The 18,890-nt window shown below is 37.2% G+C and overlaps 1 protein-coding gene across 1 annotated transcript in view; it reads left to right on the top strand.

The window, feature by feature from the left end:
- The first annotated feature begins 2,401 nt into the window (after positions 1 to 2,401).
- The window catches only part of LOC144067921 (glypican-6-like), a 64,492-nt gene continuing 48,003 nt past the window's right edge, over positions 2,402 to 18,890 (top strand). Inside the window, 2 exon segments of the mRNA XM_077592010.1 lie at positions 2,402 to 2,767; positions 2,769 to 2,938. Of these exon segments, the coding sequence (XP_077448136.1) occupies positions 2,661 to 2,767; positions 2,769 to 2,938 (277 nt within the window). The 5' untranslated portion in view covers positions 2,402 to 2,660.

Raw genomic sequence — 18,890 nt, 5'->3', positions numbered from 1 at the left:
ATAAAACAAATTAGTATGAGGATTAAAAACATGTTTATAATCATAACTGAAATGAGCTGCAACCTGTTGTCTGACTTTATGTACTTAGTTTTTCCCTTATTTTTTTCCACAAGAAAATTAATGTATTGCTTGAATTGTATCAAGTTGCTATCAGGCACTTTCTCATTGTGTCTTTGTCAGTAGGGATTGGAAATTTTAATGTAGAAAATAGCCTCATTTCATCTTATCCTAGCCGACTTCGGGCCAGAGGCAGGGGACACCCTGAATCGGTGGCCAGCCGATCGCAGGGCACAAGGAGACAGACAACCATTCACGCACACACTCATACCTAGGGCCAATTTAGAGTGTCCAATCAGCCTAATATGCATGTTTTTGGAATGTAGGAGCAAACCGGAATACTTGGAGGAATCCCACGCAGGCCTGGGGACAACATGAAAACTCCACACAGGTGGACATGACCCGGATTTGAACCCAGGACCCCAGAGCTGTGAGGCTGACGCGCTAACCACTCGCGCCCTAGGGCTGACACACTAAGGCAAAAGCATTAAATTGACTAAACACTAACAAACTCAAAACCTATGAATGGTACTCACTGTTGTTATAACAGGCCGTAACGTGACTAACTAGTCTTGGAATCCCGACTGCAGTTTTACTATTTAAGCTATATTCAGGCATTGAGTGTGAAATCAACTGGGATTAGCAGACCCTCCAAGCAGTATAGACAAAATATTGTGGGTGTCTGAACAGGTCCTCAAAGGCAGCTGCGGGTGCAAGTTTGCATTCCAACTGATTAAGGGGATGCTTGTTGGAGAAGAAAACTCATTGTTTGAACTGCATATGTTAGATCAGTTGGAACAAAAACCTACACAGAGTAGCCCTTTTTGGAATAGTTTGGACTCCCTGACAATAAATGAACGTGTTCTAGCGTAAAATAATAATGTTAATATGGGGATCACTTAGTGTGATGATAGAGATGATAAAGAAGACCTCTCATGAACATTCAATGCGTATTAAGTACAAAGGAAAACATGATCATTTAGTGTAAACGCTGAAAATGCAAATACACAGAAAAATATCATACATACATATTGCTCCTTGTGTAACATTTGAACTTTTGACACTGCAAGTATCATCTTAGGTTCGATTATATACTGTAAGGGTTGAAGGTCATTGGTCCTGTTACTGAACACGGCCAATGACATCTGTTGAAGTTTACAGGCAACGGATTTCCTGGAGATTAAAGAGATTAAAAAGATGGCTAGTTTCAAAGCGTCAGAATGTTGTCAGTGCAAGAGGCTGCATGTTTTATTACTGCAGAACATTAATTTTGTTGGTCACAGATGACAAGAGGATTTGAAGCTGTTTATTTCCTTTCTTCTGTATTTACAGATAACACCAAACCTCAAAACCAAAGGTTAAAGGCTCTGGCTTTATATTGCTGCAGCGTGGCTTCATTGTCATTGTGTTGTTGTTTGTTCAAGTGCAGCTTGTTCCCCAGAAAACATGAATTGCATGCAAAACACCCCTTACTCATTTAAGAAACAAATTGTTTTAATTTGTGCTGACTGCATGTATTTTTTCAATTCTTCAGCAAATCACAAAATAAACCTGTGTTTTGCACATATTCACAAAATAAAGGAAATCATAAAGTTGTGATTTATTGCGCTATGTAATGTTCCATGTTTTGGAATTGCAGTTTGTAAGTAAATGGTCTAAAGTTCCTTTATCACAGATAATTTCAATATGTCTCTTTGTGTCCTGGGATTGGCTGCCCACCAATTCAGGGTGTCCCTTGCCTGGTAATTAATTGAGATAGGCTCAAGCCCCCCCTGCAACCATTGTGAGGATAAACGGTTCAGAAAATGAATAGATATTCTCCTGTTCAACTTTATTCTGCGAGGTTCTGCAAACTACCACATGGTTTAGGGACCCGCTGACCTTGGTCTCACATTTCCAAGATTAGGGATTCATTACCAGGTCCCTGCATTCCACCCAAAAAAACATCCATGCTCGGCTGGTTGAACATTCTAAATTGCCCCGAGGTATGAGTGATTGATATCTTGGATGCTTGTCTGTCCGGCTGGCTGGTCACTAATTCAGAGTATCCCCCCACTGGTGACCGTAATCAGCAGGGATAGAGCTTGAGCACCCCCAGGACCCTTGTGAGGAGAAGCGATACAGAAAATAAATGAATGAATGAATGCATTTATGTATGCATCTTGTTTTTTTGGGGGGGACTTGGAACATTCTTTCCAAATCTTGTATCGTTTTGGATGTGTTCTTAATACTTAAGAGTTAGTGGAGGCAGGTAAGAGTCCTGATATGTTTTAGGGTGCCCACATCCCCAGTAGACACGCGTGCGCCAAGCCGTATGTGCAATGCAGCTGCGTGCATTGAGGATGCACAAGAAGAGAGGACAGTGCGCGCCCGTGGACGTGGGCTGCGTCTGCCGCTGAAGTCGCGATCACTCCACTCCGTGTTTTGCGAAGCCTTCCCTTTTTGTGCGCTCTATCCGCCGGAGGTGTCTCATTTCCTCGTTTCTCCACTCGACGACGGGACAAGTTGACATCAACCAACTGGCAATGAGGACGTATGCCAAGTGACGAGTGATTTTTTTTTGTTGCTTTCCCTCCCCTTTCCTTTTTTCTTTCTTTCTTCAAATGAACAACAAAAGTATCACTGGAGACCTTTCGCAAACACCCTTTCGAGATTTCCTTGTCCATCCTTGCGGATTTATCATTTCTCAAAGACAGCATCCGGGATTTCATGCTGTGGTTTGTGGCGATGTGGAGACTGCAAGTGGTTGCCTGCTCGCTGGGGCTGATGCTGTCCACGTCTTTCTGTGGCGAGACCAAGCCTCGCAGCTGCGGCGAAGTTAGACAAGCCTACCATGCCAAAGGGTTCAGTCTCGTCCATGTACCTCATCAAGAAATATCAGGTAAGGTCGACCAGGACGATCAGCATCAGTACCACTAGTTTATTTTTTATTTTTTAGCACGTGTCTACGTGTCCTGCTTCCCCCTCGAAAAGCATCATTCATGACAGCCTGTCCAATGTCATCAGCAGCTACCCCTAGGGGCAAAAATATATATATTTACTGTGAAACACACTTTGGATCATCAATAACGGCCGTCCAAAAATAAACCTTCTCGAGTTATAATACGAGTAAAGTGGCTCCATGTCATGTTCATCAGAAAAGAGTGCCATAATTCTAAAACACGCAAAAGTAGAGTGTATTATTTTAGGATACAATTGAAATAAAGTTAAATGTTAATGTTAGTTTGGTAATTCAGAATCATAATGTTCTCAATTTTGATTATTTTAGTATTATTATTTTGACGTGCTCTATATACTATATAAAAACATCAAAATAACTGCTCATTTAAAAATAATCCATGTTGCTACGGCGACAATATATGTCTAAAACGTCTAAATAACTTAAACACAAATTTACTAGAGGGCTGCTTCTTCTCATATATGTATAAAGAAAATACAGCAGGAAATTGAAAACCTTTACCTTGTTATAATCAGGAGAGTTCATATGTGGCTATTTTTAAAATTGCCTGTGTTTCCTTTATGAGTTCCATTTATTCATCAAACTAACATCATTAATAGGGCAAACATTTTAAACGCAATCTGTAACCACCAAAATGGAGTTATCTGATTATATTTCTATTTGTAACATCCCTCATTATTTTGCAAAAGTTGTTTACTGAATTGACCTAGAAAAACAAACATGGATTGGAGCTGGCAAGAAAACCTGTTGCTCCTATTCAACAGAAGATCATGCAGCTGCTGGGCTACATACATTTGGTAAAACTCTGCACAGAAAATGGTTTTATGGTTTACCAGTAGGGGGCTCTATGCCCTCAGCACCAAATATTCTTTCTGATCTGAATTCTAACATTTTCCTCAAGGCCACAGCTTAGTTTTTAATTCATGCTCTTTGGTACTGCACAGATATGAGGTTTTATTATCTCTTGTGTGGAGGTAATCACATTTCTGGTCAAAGGGAAGGAGATTAGTCCGTAAACAGTCCCTTTGCTTACATAAGGAAAGGAAAAGGAAAAGCAAAGAGGCCAGAAGTTAATCTTTTGCCACTCAGAAACAATAACAAAAAAACTATCATACAATAATTATTGGAAATGTTGGGAAGTAATGGCCAGAGATCAGGAATACGGCTCAAGTGCAGTTATTTCAATCCAAATTTATGTCTAAATTCACAGTTGCCGATATTCTCCCCAGTCCATTTTGTATCCATCCATCATTTTCTGCACCATGCATCCCACCTGGAGTTGCCTGTCCCAGTAGAGATTGGGCTAAAGGTACACCCTAAACTGATTTCTAGCCAAATCCCAGGGCCAATATTGACAAAGAATTCACAATTATGAACAATTAACTGAAATAAATCAATCTACCAAGCCACCTTTTGAAGAAAGATATGCACACATTGGGAGAACATGCAGACTCCACGCAGGATTGATTGCACAGATATTTGAATCTTCAACCGTCAGTTTACATTCCATAATTAAACATAACTTGCAAAAGTGGCCCCTTCCATAACAATTGGCAGGAACATAACTGATTGATGCTTAGTAGATTTAAGACCTTGTACTTCATTTACAAAGTATGAACCATCATATTTAAATGTTGGTTATATCAAATGTCATTCATAAAATAAGAGCTTGGCCGGACGTACCTGTTTTAATCAATTATTCTCACTTGTGGGGTTGTTTCATGTGGTAATCAGTGTTGCCTTGATGTAAAGGAAGGCTGTGTTCAGGACACTTTCATCTCCATCTGGTTGAAAAATTTACTGATCACAAGGCCCATTATTTTTCAGGTCTTCCTATTATTAACTCTTTTGGACAATTTGTCAAAAACTGAGGACTGGGAGATCATATCAAATTAATGTATATCCAGGAAGTCACTCTTTGCTGATGTGTCATTGCACCCCAAAAAAAGAAATCATTCGGTATTGGTGTCGATTAAGCGTGAATGAATGGTTTCAAGATTTAGTTTTCTTCTAAATGTTTCTGAGGCGGCGATCAAATCTAATAGCAACCAATTTTCATTATGTCCACAGTTTGTTATTGAATGCTGCTGTCTCCCAATAACCTTTACTTTAAACACAACAGAGGTTGTAGATGAGCCACAGGAGAATTTGCTAAACGTGTGGTAAAAAGCATGCGAAGCATTAGTTGTTGAGCCCTCTATCAGCTGCTTTGTCATGCTAGAACACAAGCATTTAAGATCTGCAGAGGTGGCTGCCCCAGTTTGTAAATTCTAATTCGCTTTGCACATTCATTTTGACAGCCCAATACAAGTTATAATTATATTTGAAGAGGGAATTAAAAACCCCATATTTATACAGGTACAATTTCTATCAAATGTTGCCAAATTCCAAATTTGTCCTTAATCTTTATTTAAATATTTGTTACTAATAAAATTATATTATGTCAGTCAGATGATGTCATCCAATTTAATTGTTCATGCTGTTTTTCTCAAGGCCTTATGACTTTAGTACATTCAGGCAGCTTCCATTTAAATTGTGAATTGCATCTGTGTGTTATAGTCATGGACTCATGGACTATAGCTGCAGAGATGAATGAGCCTCATGGGCTCTGGAGTTCTAATACCCATCCCCAAAATACAGAAGCTCATGAATAGTCAGAGCGGAAGCCTTTAAATTGATTTTTATTATGGTTTTTTTTAAAGAGCTTGGAGGCTTGTAACTTGCAAATCCCCCTCTTCATTATTTTTATTAGTGACACTTTTTTTACAGGTTAGATGTAAACTACAGACTGCGTAACTGGACTGTCATATGAGCATATTTTACATTCTATTATTATGGAATCAGTTTTGCTGTGGGCGGCCCGGTGGTGCGAGTGGTTAGTTCGAGTGGTTAGTGCGTCGGCCTCACAGCTCTGGGGTCCTGGGTTCAAATCCAGGTCACGTCCACCTGTGTGGACTCTGGTTTCCTCCCAAATTCTGAAAGCATGCATGGTAGGCTGATTGGACACTCTAAATTGCCCCTAGGTATGGGTGTGAGTGTGCATGGTTGTCTGTCTCCTTGTGGCCTTCGATAGGCTGGCCACCGATTCAGGATGTCCCCTGCCTCCAGAGTCAGCTGGGATTGGCTCCAGCAACCCCCGCAACCCTGAGAATGTTTCTAAAATAAAACTATGATCAACCAGCCAGCGGATGTCAATATAAACTTTTAATTTGGCAGACTCAATGATGAATTCACAAGAACAAAACAACACAGAAATATGTCTCTCAAGAAAAATTGTTTACTTTTGGGTTAGATATTTGGTAAATTAATTCATCCGCATTTTAAAGAACAGGATAAGAAAATGATTAGTTATGTAATTAAATAATGCTATACTTTAAGGCTAAGTATTATAGTGAGCTTTTTACAAACGGATTACTGCAGATGAAAGTAGTAAGGGAGTGTTGCAATCCCTAAAACGCTGTTCATTTTGACTTAATTGCTTGTCAGAATTAGAATTCAAATAGACTAGTCCAAATGTGGTCTATAAACATTGAGTGGAGTTGTCTGAAACTTAAATAATATACAGATGTTTACTAGATGTTCGATTACAAATGGACATGAATTTGTCCAATTTTTGTCCTTGTGCTCATCTTAATAGCCACTCCATTGATCTGCTCTTTGTTCAGAAACCCCCCTGAAAGCTCCAAAAGGCTCTTCAGTTCATAAAAATGTCTGTCAGTCCGTCGTTTTTCGAACCACTTGTCTTCACAAGGGTCGCGGGTCATATAAATGTCTTCTTTTAAAAAATAAAAATAAATAAATAAACTGTTGCTAAACTAAACTCTTTCAAAACTTGAAAACATCATCAAATAGTATATTGTATATGATGCATATTCCTTTACCATTGTTTCACTGTTTTATACTGGAATTACAATGAGAGTTACATCAAAGATTACTGAGAGAATTTTCTACAAAAGAAATGTGATAAATTTAATTATGATGATACGTGTTTTGGCTGGCCAAACATGTTTGTTTAATGAATTCTGAGCAATGTGATATTTTTCCCCTGATTAAAACAGATGTATTGTTTGGAATTTGGTAGTATTTTCGCTTGGAAGAACCATGAAGTAGAAGAAGAAGAGTGTTGTTTACAGCCACCTAAAATTTTGAAAGACTGGAGTATGGCCAGTTAAATAATATTTGGCCTTTTATACCCCGAAGTGAAGTTGGTTTGTCAGCTGAATGCATTGGAACAAAAGCCAAGTGTCAGTCAAATACCACTTCCACAAAATGGAAAAATGGATGTCACTTATCTACTCTACTCAATGATGTATAACACTCCAATAGCAGTCACGACTGCAACAAAATACTGTCCACGAAGACCGATCAAATACAAGACAAAGTAGCAAAATGTAAATTGGAAAGAATTTCATTTAAAGAACAAATTAAATGAATGAATACTTTCAGAGATACAAACATACATTGGAAATATGATGGATAAAAGTTAGGTGCATAAACTCAGAAATAATACGATTTTCTTTGGGTTATAAATTGAGAGAGGGAGGCTGCTATCCATTGTGCGTCATCTTTATTTTTATCGAAAATCATATGTCTAAACCATGAAAATACAGAATATGCACTACAAGCCTGCATTGGCTGGAAGTACCTCATATATTGCAGAGTTGTTGAGGAGTAAAGCGGTCTAAAGGCCTTTTCCACAGAGTGAAGCATAGTGCAACTTGTATGAACCCATTCACTGTGTTTGTGTTACCACGGCACACTGATGGAGATGTTCCAGGATACAGCGAAAAAAAAGCATAAAATCTTTAAGTCTGAAGTACATCTCGAAGCGGCAGAAGAGCCTGCCTTGCCTTTATAATCAGATGAATCCCTTCATACTTCTGCCCATTTTTTTCTTCCTCAAAGAAAGTTTTTTTTTCCATTGTTTGCATACTTTGTGCGGCCCAACAAGGAAAACGGCAATCTCCTGTGTATCCTGGGCTGCTGCTGTCTTCTGTGCTGAATACTGAGAAAAAATACATGTGCAATGTTAATTAAAATGTCTCTATGATCCATGGAGATAATATCACAAACATGTAAAATAATATTCATTTTTAAGTGGATTCTCTTTAGGGGTCTCCATTCGGTGGTAGAGCAGTTCGTTCCACTTATATGCCAGGCTGGATAACCCAGGTTGGGAAATGCTAGTGTTTCTGCTTCTTCTTTGTTGCTGAATCGCATCTCATTTTTTAAGATGACTGTATATTTAAATGCCCTGGGCCTGCTCAGTTTTGTTTTCATTGTTGCTGCCATTTTTTGTATCCTGCTCCCTCATCTCTATGACAATTCTCATCATGAGTTGACTTTGGATCTGCTTTTACTTGTGTTATGAAATAGCAGGCTGTTGACTTTGTATCCAAACACAAAACTCAGAAGTAGGAATACAAATGAACAATTTCAACACAAGGAGCATGGCAAAAAACGCATGTACAACAAAAGTAGCATGACGAGCATTTTCATGTTTTGCACCACCACCCATCTGCCTTGGGTCCCTATTTCCTGCATTTGGCTCCAGCAACTATTTCGTACCTGCTCACCACTCGATAGATAAAACTCCCAAATATCTCTCTCTTCAGCTAGTACTATAGATCACCCAAAAGAACAATTAATGAGATGTGTGTTGTCGATTAACATAAACCTGTGTTCATGTGTGCGTGCGTGCAACTGTGTGAGTGCTTAATTAACTGTAGGTGATGAAGTTAAGTGTCTCCTTACGCGTGGGCTGCCCTCATTTCATGGGTCATCTTTTTTTCTTGGTTTGCTCCACATTGCTTTTGTGTTGGATTGAGGTTAGGTCGCCTGTCTGTGCGATACGTTCAAATGAGCTCGTAATGCAAATGGATTTCACTTCATCACATTATCTTGCTTGGCTATGTCACCACTGCAATTTATTGCCCACATGTTCAATGTTTTAATGCAATTTGAACAATAAAATTCTATTTTTTTTGCTCTTTTACACTTCTTTTACAACAAAAATCTAATCTTTTTCTTCATTATGTCAATTTCTTTTTAAAAGTATAGATTTTTTTTTCTCAAAAAATAATTTATTTTAGTTTATTTATTTATTTTACCAAGGAACTGAATAGTAAAAGTGGTAAATAAGTAAGTAGGCTGTAACGAAAAAAATGACTGAGAAAAAAAATGAGACCAGTTTTGGATTCTACACTCCAAATTTATGTAAAAACCAGCTGTGAGACCCAATTATTTGACAAGTGTTGTCAAAAACTGCAATATCCAGTATGCAGATCATCAAGAATATTGCAGCCTCGACTATTCTATTTGGTGACTGTCAATGACTGGACAATTGTAAATTGGTCGCAGCTCAAAACATATCTGGCTATCTCGACTGAGAATAAGGAGCCACACAGGCAACAGAAGACATGGGTTGTTCTTATTTTGGTTTTAATTTGTATGTTAAATTTGAATTGTGGTCTAAAAATATTTTGGCTAAGAGAATAAATGAAATAATGTAATAATGTAGTCCTTAGTGTATGGTCTGCGAGGTTCCTAAAAGCTTTCCTTGGTGCCTAATTTTTTTTTTAGTAATGTGAAATGCCCCTGGAAAGCAAATGGGCTGCTACACAAAAGCACATTTCTCTTCTTCCCATGATCTGCTCTTAAACCCGTAATGGATAAGTATTAATACTGAACCCTCCTGAGTAACTACACCATGTGTAATTTTGGCAGAAGAGTGATCTGTGTAGGTTTTAGTATGATTTGATTAAGAGAGAATACATAAATCATAGGGGAGAAAACACTGATAACCACACAACACAATTTGATTTATGTTATAATCACACTTAAATGCGACACACAAGAAGCACAATATCTGAAACAAATGTATTTCATAAAGAACTACCGCAAAAGGGATACATTGCAGTGATATTTGTTCTCTGTGGAAAACATTTTCCCTTGGCATTTCTCTGCAGGTGATTGACAGAAAGGTGTGGGAGATGAAAACTCTGGGGGATATACTGAGTCATAATTTTTGCCGGGTAAAATTTGGAAGAATATTGTTGAATTCTTTGATGAGCGCATACAAGGTAGTGAATAGTTATCTCTTCTTTCTTTTTTTATTTAGCGTGTTGATGGGCCCAATAAGGATCCTTTTGTTCAGGCTTTCATTGTGCCTTCTGCCTCTTGAGAATCTCTGAATAGACTATTAGCTTCACATAAGACTGATAAAGCGATGATATGCTGCAGATTGCCTTGAAAGGATACCTACACACAGAGGTGTCAAATAGTTATTACTCAGGTGACCTTTTATTTTTGTTTTCAGTACCCATGACTTCACATGCCAAATGAGACTCTCTTGAGTGTTTTTGAAATAAACAACCATTCAGAACAAATAAACAAGGCTTATCATGTGTGTCATGGAAACATCAGATGCTGTCAACGTGAAGAGAGCAAAATCAAAACTATTGGTGGCATGCATTCAAGATTCAATGAATAGTCTGCTGAATTGAATTCAGTGCATTATTGTTTTATTTACAAAGCATTTACACTTTCCCTAATATATGGGGCGGCCTGTTGGTCGAGTTTTTCGCACATCGGCCCCACAGTTCTGAGATAGAGGGTTCAATCCCAGGTACGGAGTTTGCATGCTCTCAAAGGGCTTCCGTGGGTTTATATCTGTGTGTGTGCGTGTGTGTGTGTGTGTGTGTGTGTGTGTGTGTGTGTGTGTGTGTGTGTGTGTGTGTGTGTGTGTGTGTGTGTGTGTGGAGAGAGAGATTATAAAAATACGTAACATTCTTTCATTTTGAAAGTTCATTTTCAGTTTATCTGTGCATTGCAGCTCAATAAATATTAGTAAATTCCATAATCCACCCTGGAGTGCCACATTCTGGACTAAAAAGTCAAAGTTACGTTTTTCCTGAGAAGAGGGATTTCACCCCGATCCTCCGTATGCGTCACCAAGCTGTGCAAATCGCCAGGACATTTATAGCTGTATTTTTAACCAAACATGTTCAAAAATGAACATTATAGGTCATTGTATGCAGTGGTTTCACGCTACCTCTATGTGCCTCATTTTGGGTTTTGAAACCCAAAATGGAGTCTTGCATGACCATCACTATTTCCCTTTCCGTCTGACTGATTGGGCAAGCTCTGGCAGCCACACGATTGTGTGTTTTGTCTTGAAGGGTGGAAAGGGCAATCATTAATCACGCCTTTAAAAAAAAACGATGTAAAAGGAGATAAAAGGAGAGTTGCGTACATACCCACACACACACACACTATATATATATATATATATATATATATATATATATATATATATATATATATATATATATATATATATATATATATATATATATATATATATATATATATATATATATATATATTCACTTTTGTTGTTTCATCATCCATCCTTAAAGATGTCCAGGCCACCTCTTCTGCCTCTATCCTAAGCCCTTCCCATAAGACCAAGCTTTTAACGTTAGTATATCACAGGGGGAACCCAGTCACTCCGTAGAGGAAACTTATTTTAGCTGCTGCTATACACGATCTTATTCTTTTGGTCACGACTCATAGGTCATGTAGATCAACTGGTAGATTGAGAGCTTTGACTTTTGGCCTCAGCTCTTTCTTCACTGCAGACCACTGCAGTGTCCACTTCATGTCCGAAAGGACAGAAGTTTGTTGGTTGAAATGAACATTTTTCATATAAAAATTCAAACCCAATTTAAATGCAAGGCAGATTACCTATCTAACTTAAATTTGACGAGTCTGTGATCATGTTACAAGCAGGCAGACAAACACCTGAGCGCCATGGATGTGTTGTTTGTTTCATTATGTAATTAATGTATTAAGTTTCCTAAATATAAATTTCGAGCTCACTGTCTTACACTGTTTCAATGGAGTACTTAAATTTTAATTTAATTATTTTTCTTTTATATTTATTTCCTGAGTTTTTTATATTTTCTATTTCTCAAAAGCCTGGCACATTGTCGTTCTTCGGTCCCTGCTCAAATTTGAATTGAAGCCAGGGTTCACTTCTCCCCAAATCCTGCTGTTTTCTGTCCCCTGTTTTAACTGGTAAATGAGTAGGCTGGTCATCTCCCACCCTGAGGCTCTACCTCAGGCTTTTCAGACCACCAGCTGTTGTATTTATACCACAGCCCCGCACTGTGAGTGTTTAACCTCCCCATATGTTTTGTCCTCTTTTTTTTACATCATTTGAATGATTGTTAACCAATTCACGGTCTAGGAAAATGAAAATAATGAAAAAGTGAAAAAAAAGAAGTGTATTGTATGAAGGGCCAACTTTGTCTTCAAGATGTGATTTACAATATTTTTGTCATGCTATTTTTATACAGTTTGGTAGTTTCTATTTTGTTTGTTTCCTGATGAGTCCAGTTTCCTTTATTTTTAGTTCTTGTCTTGTCTTATTAGGTTGTTATATGAACCTGTCCAAGTCAGCCTTTTCTTTTTGTTGACCAATCAGTTTCCACAAATTGCATGTTTCTTCCTTGTTGATGTGTTAATTTGCTTCTATTTAGTTCTTTACTTCTTTTTTTTCCGTTTATAGCCAGTTCAGTACCATTTTGCATCCATGACTGACTAAATATTGAAAGCTATACAGTCAATGACTAATGATAATGGATGTCAAAAATTAAAAAAATGAGACTAAGTGTTATACATGTGATGCTGTATGTATGCACTCGTCTTGGCAGGTGAAAGTTTCAGTTTATTTTTGGACTCCATTTTGGAGTAGCTCCAAGGGAAGAATTCCGCTTCAAAATACTTTTGAAAACATCCATCCAATTGACACATGGCAGACATGCTTTCTTACTGAATATACACATTGTTTGACAGCTCAAAGACAAGCGATGCACTGACTACCATTGTCATGTGAGTTTTTCTCCAAGTGCTATGCTCACAGATACGAGACTTCATCCAACGAGCTTGACGCATTTGTCTTCTCCCATCCAGTTCCCCCCCTCGAGTAGGTTTATCCCCAACGTTTATTGCTTTGTTGCATTGTGCACTGTTTTTTTTAAGTATTAGACGATTTCCCCGTTCCCTAGTTGTGATTTAATCTTTAAAGGGATTTTGATGCAGAGGTCATAACTCGTCATATCACACAGTCTCTCCCTTTGTTCATTTTTCCAGAAACCCCTGTTGTGTTTAAAATTTCCATGAAATCAACACATTAATGTTTGAACGATGTTGAGGATAATTGCAGAGATGTTGGGTAGATAATTTTATCTTCAATTCCATTGCTTGATCGTGGCTTGTAATATAATAAAAGCAGTCTCTTGGAATAATAGTACAATATTGCATGCCCATAAACATTGCCTAAAGTTGCAATTTTGCAATAAAGAGTTTGCTTTCATTATTCCACCTGAGTAATATTATCTCATTTAGGTCATAATATCCACTACACAGCCTGACTGATGCAATTCCGTCTCCACACAAAAACATTTCTAATCTTTAGGAAATTCCCATGAAAAAAGCACTGCAAAACAAGTTACAAGGGATAATACATGATGAAAATATGATGGCAGCAGATAAAATGCCTCGTGTTTAGCTGACTAAAGCAATGATCACTATAAAATCCCGTTAAAGCAGTCAACTTCATGTTTTTCCATCTGGGTTTTGAGTTAGCTATTTGTAAATTAAAACAATTCCTTTATCAACCTACGAGTGTTGTAACATATGGCTGAAGCAATCGTGGAAGTTATCTGTGTCATCTTATTTGGACACATTCAATTAGGGTCTCAAGCCCTGGTGGATTCAGTTGAAAGCGGGTGATGTGGATGATGGAGAGGATATCCAGATGGCAAAGCAGCACTGAGATCAATCATGCTTGATGCATTTTTCCCACTTCAACATGCAGACAGATGTGATTTAGTGCAGTAATTGGGTTTCCTTCCATTTCGTGCATTTCTGTTGACAAGTAATAATGGCCCATAAAACATACAGTATGTCTATACTTGCTTGTAAAAACTTCAATTTTATTGTTTTATATGTAACAGAGGATTACTGTCAGCAAGGAGAATGAAGTACAATAAGTGCAATGGGGGTTCTGGGGAAGTCATTTTAATACCACCTAATTAAGATGAGAAGCTTAGGAAAATATGGCTGGATGTTTTATTTTTGCTTAACTTTGATTTTCATGTAAAACAGTTCATTAATTGAACAAGACTGCATATTTGTGAAAATGGTTCACATACATATGTTAAATAAACATGGTGGTTTTAGAATAAACACACAAATAACTCACTGTTAAACTTCTCTACATGCCCACACAAGATATGGAAATCAAATCACTTATTTGCTCTGTAATAAATTAGACCTTGGGATCTATAATATACCTAAAATGGCAATAAAACATATGGTAATTTTTATAACCTTGGATGCTGTTTTACAATGTTTGCACAAAAAATTGGTGTGAAAGAATTAAGAATGTCATTTTTCCAAATTATAGAGAAACATAATATTCTACCACTTCACACTACCGCTTCAGTTCCCTGCACGCCTGTGTTCAGGGTCGTGTATTTCATTCAAAGAGGCAAGATTTTGCATGGTCTTCCTGGTTTTAAAAGGCTTAGAGAGTCCTTTCTACTTAAAAAAACCCATTCATACTAAAGGCTTTGTCAAGGCTAGAGGTCGTAGTTGTCTTGCAGGTGTTCAGAGGCAATGCACAAAAGAGAGAACCATTGCAAGTAGGCGGGCAAGAAGTAAAAACTGACTCTGGCCGGCTAGACGGGAGGTCAGAAGTTGTGGAATAGATGCCACCAAATACATGTACAGATTTAAATACTGCATTATTTATGTAATGTATGCTTGATTCAGCTCAGTTTAACTTGGGAAGTACAAGCTTGCCATGGTGACTGCTTTTAGTGGGCGTGGGTAGAACACAGAGATGGCATTTACTTGTGTGATGTGTGCCCAAAATCTAAACCTTCCTTTTGCAGAATGATTTAATTTACAAACATGATTGAAAACAAACAAGAAATAACACACTTCATCAGAGGCACACACCAATTTGAATCTGTCTTATGCATAAAACAGTTTGAAATTGTGGAAAATGAGTTTCGTTTCTCTTTAAAACCATTGTCATCACAACACACTTTGAATTTTAAGGTTATTAAAGGAGGACTTGGTTACTGGACCAATGTCATTGTAGTGGTTTCATGTCTGCCTCGGAGAGTGAATCCTATCATTAGGGGTGCCTAGTAAGCATCCCCATACAATTTCTCCAGAAAATACATTTTATAATCTTATAGCTCATTATCACTAATTCCCTTTCCATAATGTATGTGTGCATCCTAGCGTGGGTACCTGTGTGTGTGTCCATACAATTTGTACATGCATCTGTATCTATGTACTATATATTTGATGTATGTGTGGAGTTTGCATGTTCTCCCCAGGCTTCTGAAGGTTTTCTCCGGGTACTCCGGTTTCCTCACGAATCACAAAAACATACATGGTAGGCTCTAAATTCCCTCTAAATTGGAATAGGCTCCGGCACTCCCCACGACCCTTTTGAGGATAAGCGGTTCAGAAAATGAATGAATGTTAATCAGTTCAACAAAACATTTTCATCTTCTGACCTGAGTGTATTATCACACTCCTAACACTATATAATCATGAAAATTAGCATATTTTAGGGGGGCAGATGATTTGGAGTCAGATTGTTTTATCCAAAGAAAATGGGTCAGATTGAGTCCAGGGGGATACATTGTAAAACAATTTCATGACGATTTCTGCCTCAATGAAAGTATCTGTATTACTTTGTCATTAGAGCATTTTACCATCATGCTTTTGGTAGTTGTTTCCCCATTTTCTCATATTTTTAACTGTAGTGTGTTCTTTTTCTTCTCGCACTTTATCTTTTATATAGGGTTTAGACATAATTTTCAGTAGAAAAGTACTTAATGGTGGTCTATCACTTAACCTCTTGATCTGTTGCAATTCACATGCAGAAAATGTTCCTTTCATCAATGCAGGCAAGCTTGGCCAAGGGATGTACCAGATGGAGCTGAACATCTGCTTGTTGACCCTTTGGTCAGGTAGACTAATGAAACCTTGTGGGAGTTAATCATACTGTCTATTATCTCATATGGGAAATAAAGCAACCATTATTCTTTTAAACACAACAGCATACTTCTTTAGGTCTTAATATTTATACTAAAGCCAGTTGCAGTTTGTTCTCTAAAGGATTCACCTTCCCACTCCAACTAACACCTACTAAAATAATTGAAACTTGAAGTTGTTTATTTCTATTGTTACGATCTGATTCTCTCAATGAGAATATTTGACTTTTTTTAAATTGAGTATATAAATTGACTCAATGGACTTTTTTATTTATGTTATGTTTTTGTTTTTGGGTTTGTTTTTTTTACCCGAAGAAAACCCAGAAGAACAGGCCCAGGAATAACATGCAAACTCCACACAGAAATGTTGGTGTGTCGTGTGTTTCTTTTTACAACTTCAATGACTAAAGATGTTCCGATTTGTCTTAGGAAGTCTTTGACAATCCTTTTGGTAAAATACTTGGAAGAAAAAGAATTTAATATCTGTGGAAATTAGCCCATAAGAGACTGACTCCCTTGCTTTATATCTACTGTAATCAGCACAAATTTCATGATCAAAATAGCCAGTGATGGAGCTGGGATTCAATAGACATCTATTGGTTTTCTTGAGAAACACAAGTTTGAAAGAAAAGCAAGTGCCTCAAAAGACAAAAGCATTTTTTTTATGGAGGCAGCAGTTCATACACGTTTGGATGGATAAATCACCAAACAAATATAGATGTCCTCAGCGGTGTGGTTGATCCATTTAAATGCATCCATCTAGAGTACTTGAAGGGTCACTTGGAAACAATTTTGTATGAAATAAAAGCCCAAAGCAATTGTTCTAAAAATGTGGTATGATGTGTGCACTCGTTAGTGCTATGTGGGGAGTTATTGAATTATAAAAGTTCATTCAAAGGTTGATCCAAAATATTAGGGATACCAGATGGTTGGATTTCTAAAATATTTAGACAACCATTGGGAATGTATTTGTTTTTGAAAATCCCCTGCATAAAATCAACAAATCAGATACAACCGTTATTGTCAATTTTAAACCAGCTATCAGACTCATATGAATTATGTTATACAATGTTAAATTTCACAATAAATAAATGGGAAAACATGACAGAAGCCCTATTTTCTTCTGCTCAACCATCTAAGAAAGAAAATGTGTAGACTACATCTCCTGTTGTGTGCCCTACACCCTTTTCAATGGCATACGTCTAGTGATGTGTGACAGAGGATTCTTTTATGTGGTGTGAAGAATAGTCTTTGCTGTTAGATTGTCTTTTGTGTTCCAAGAAAGTGAAGAAACCTTGGCAAAACAACTTCAAAACAAAGAATGTTTTATATCAAATACGTTTTATGGTGGCATAGGGGTATATGCATCATTATTTGATCTCATCTCATCACATGGATGCCTAACAACTGTAGTTTCAACTGGCAGTTTTAATGAGAAACTGTAGAAAATGATAGAAATGTGCCATCATGTCTTTCTGATATTTGCTTGCATGTAACAACATACATGGCACTTAACATCAAGGGTAAAGAAGCCTTATAAATTGCCATGGAAGAAGGTTTTTCTTTAATCTCCGCATGATCATAGCTCCAGGTCAATCCACTTACCACCAATGACCTAGATAACTCCCCAACTTTTATTTTTCATAACAGACTCTTTTGGACATAAGCTGTATAAGAATACGGATTTGTGAAAATTTCAGCTGCATGTGTCTAAAATCCAAACCCAAGTGTGCAATTTGGCTTCATAGCATTAGACGTCAATTCCCCTTTATAGTACTACTGAGCATAATCTTTCAACAGTGGTTCTCATCTTAAGCTGCAATTAAGGGTTCAGTATCTTGCCAAAGATACTTTGGCAGCAGACAAGTGCTAGAATTTGAACCATTGACTCTTCAGTTATCACTTTTGGCTACCAACACCTGTGTTGAGTAAAGTGACCCATATTTTGGTTGTTCATGAATGTTCGTGCTAAAAAGGTGCTCAGTAAATTCTAAACCGTCACATTTAAACTAGATCAAGTTAGATTTTGTATCGTTCAAACTATGGTAGAAAAGAAAAAATATGGAAATAAACACCAATATAGATTAGACTGTTGAACACAGCAAACTTTTTAAAACCAAATTTGCTGCCTACTATACTACCTTTCGAAAGGAAAAAAAACTACTGTACATACATGTATGCCATCTCTTTTGCAGGAAAATTGCAGAGATGTCTCGCTGTTTCAAAACTTTACATGTTTTATTTTCAAATCTTTGATTTGACTTCCTGAACATTTTTAAGTTAGCTAAAATCGAGTTGTACAAGTACAATGATAGTACATTTAAATTTTTGAAAAATCTATCTATAAACTAAATATCCTTAAAGTACACATGAAACATTGTCAATTGTAAGATATATAGTTACGCTCTTAATGAATACTCTTTTATGTCCAGTAAAATCAATCTACAGTCAGGACAGTTTCACATCATTCATCCTAGTTTATTTAGATATTGTACTGATTGTGAATTTTCAAAGTCTAGCAGACTGGCATCTTTCCAATGTCTATCAAAATACAGTTCCTGTAATGAGTTTCAAAACCCATGTTATTACAGATAGGCCCCTGACACCATATAATTGTAATCTTTTACAAACAGTTCTTGTGGTGAAGTTCCCAAGAGAGGAAACACATCTGCACATTAAAGACTTGTGAAATAGCACTTGTACCGTATTATTCAGCTTCAATTCCTTTAGAATGGATTGGATTTTTAAATCATTTGGGTTTATCCCAACAAAGAGAAGCGTGTGTC

The sequence above is a fragment of the Stigmatopora argus genome, chromosome 2 (assembly GCF_051989625.1).
Source record: "Stigmatopora argus isolate UIUO_Sarg chromosome 2, RoL_Sarg_1.0, whole genome shotgun sequence".
Lineage (NCBI taxonomy): Eukaryota > Metazoa > Chordata > Actinopteri > Syngnathiformes > Syngnathidae > Stigmatopora > Stigmatopora argus.
The sequence above is the reverse complement of the archived record's forward strand: the minus strand, read 5'-3'. Positions and strand labels throughout refer to the sequence as shown.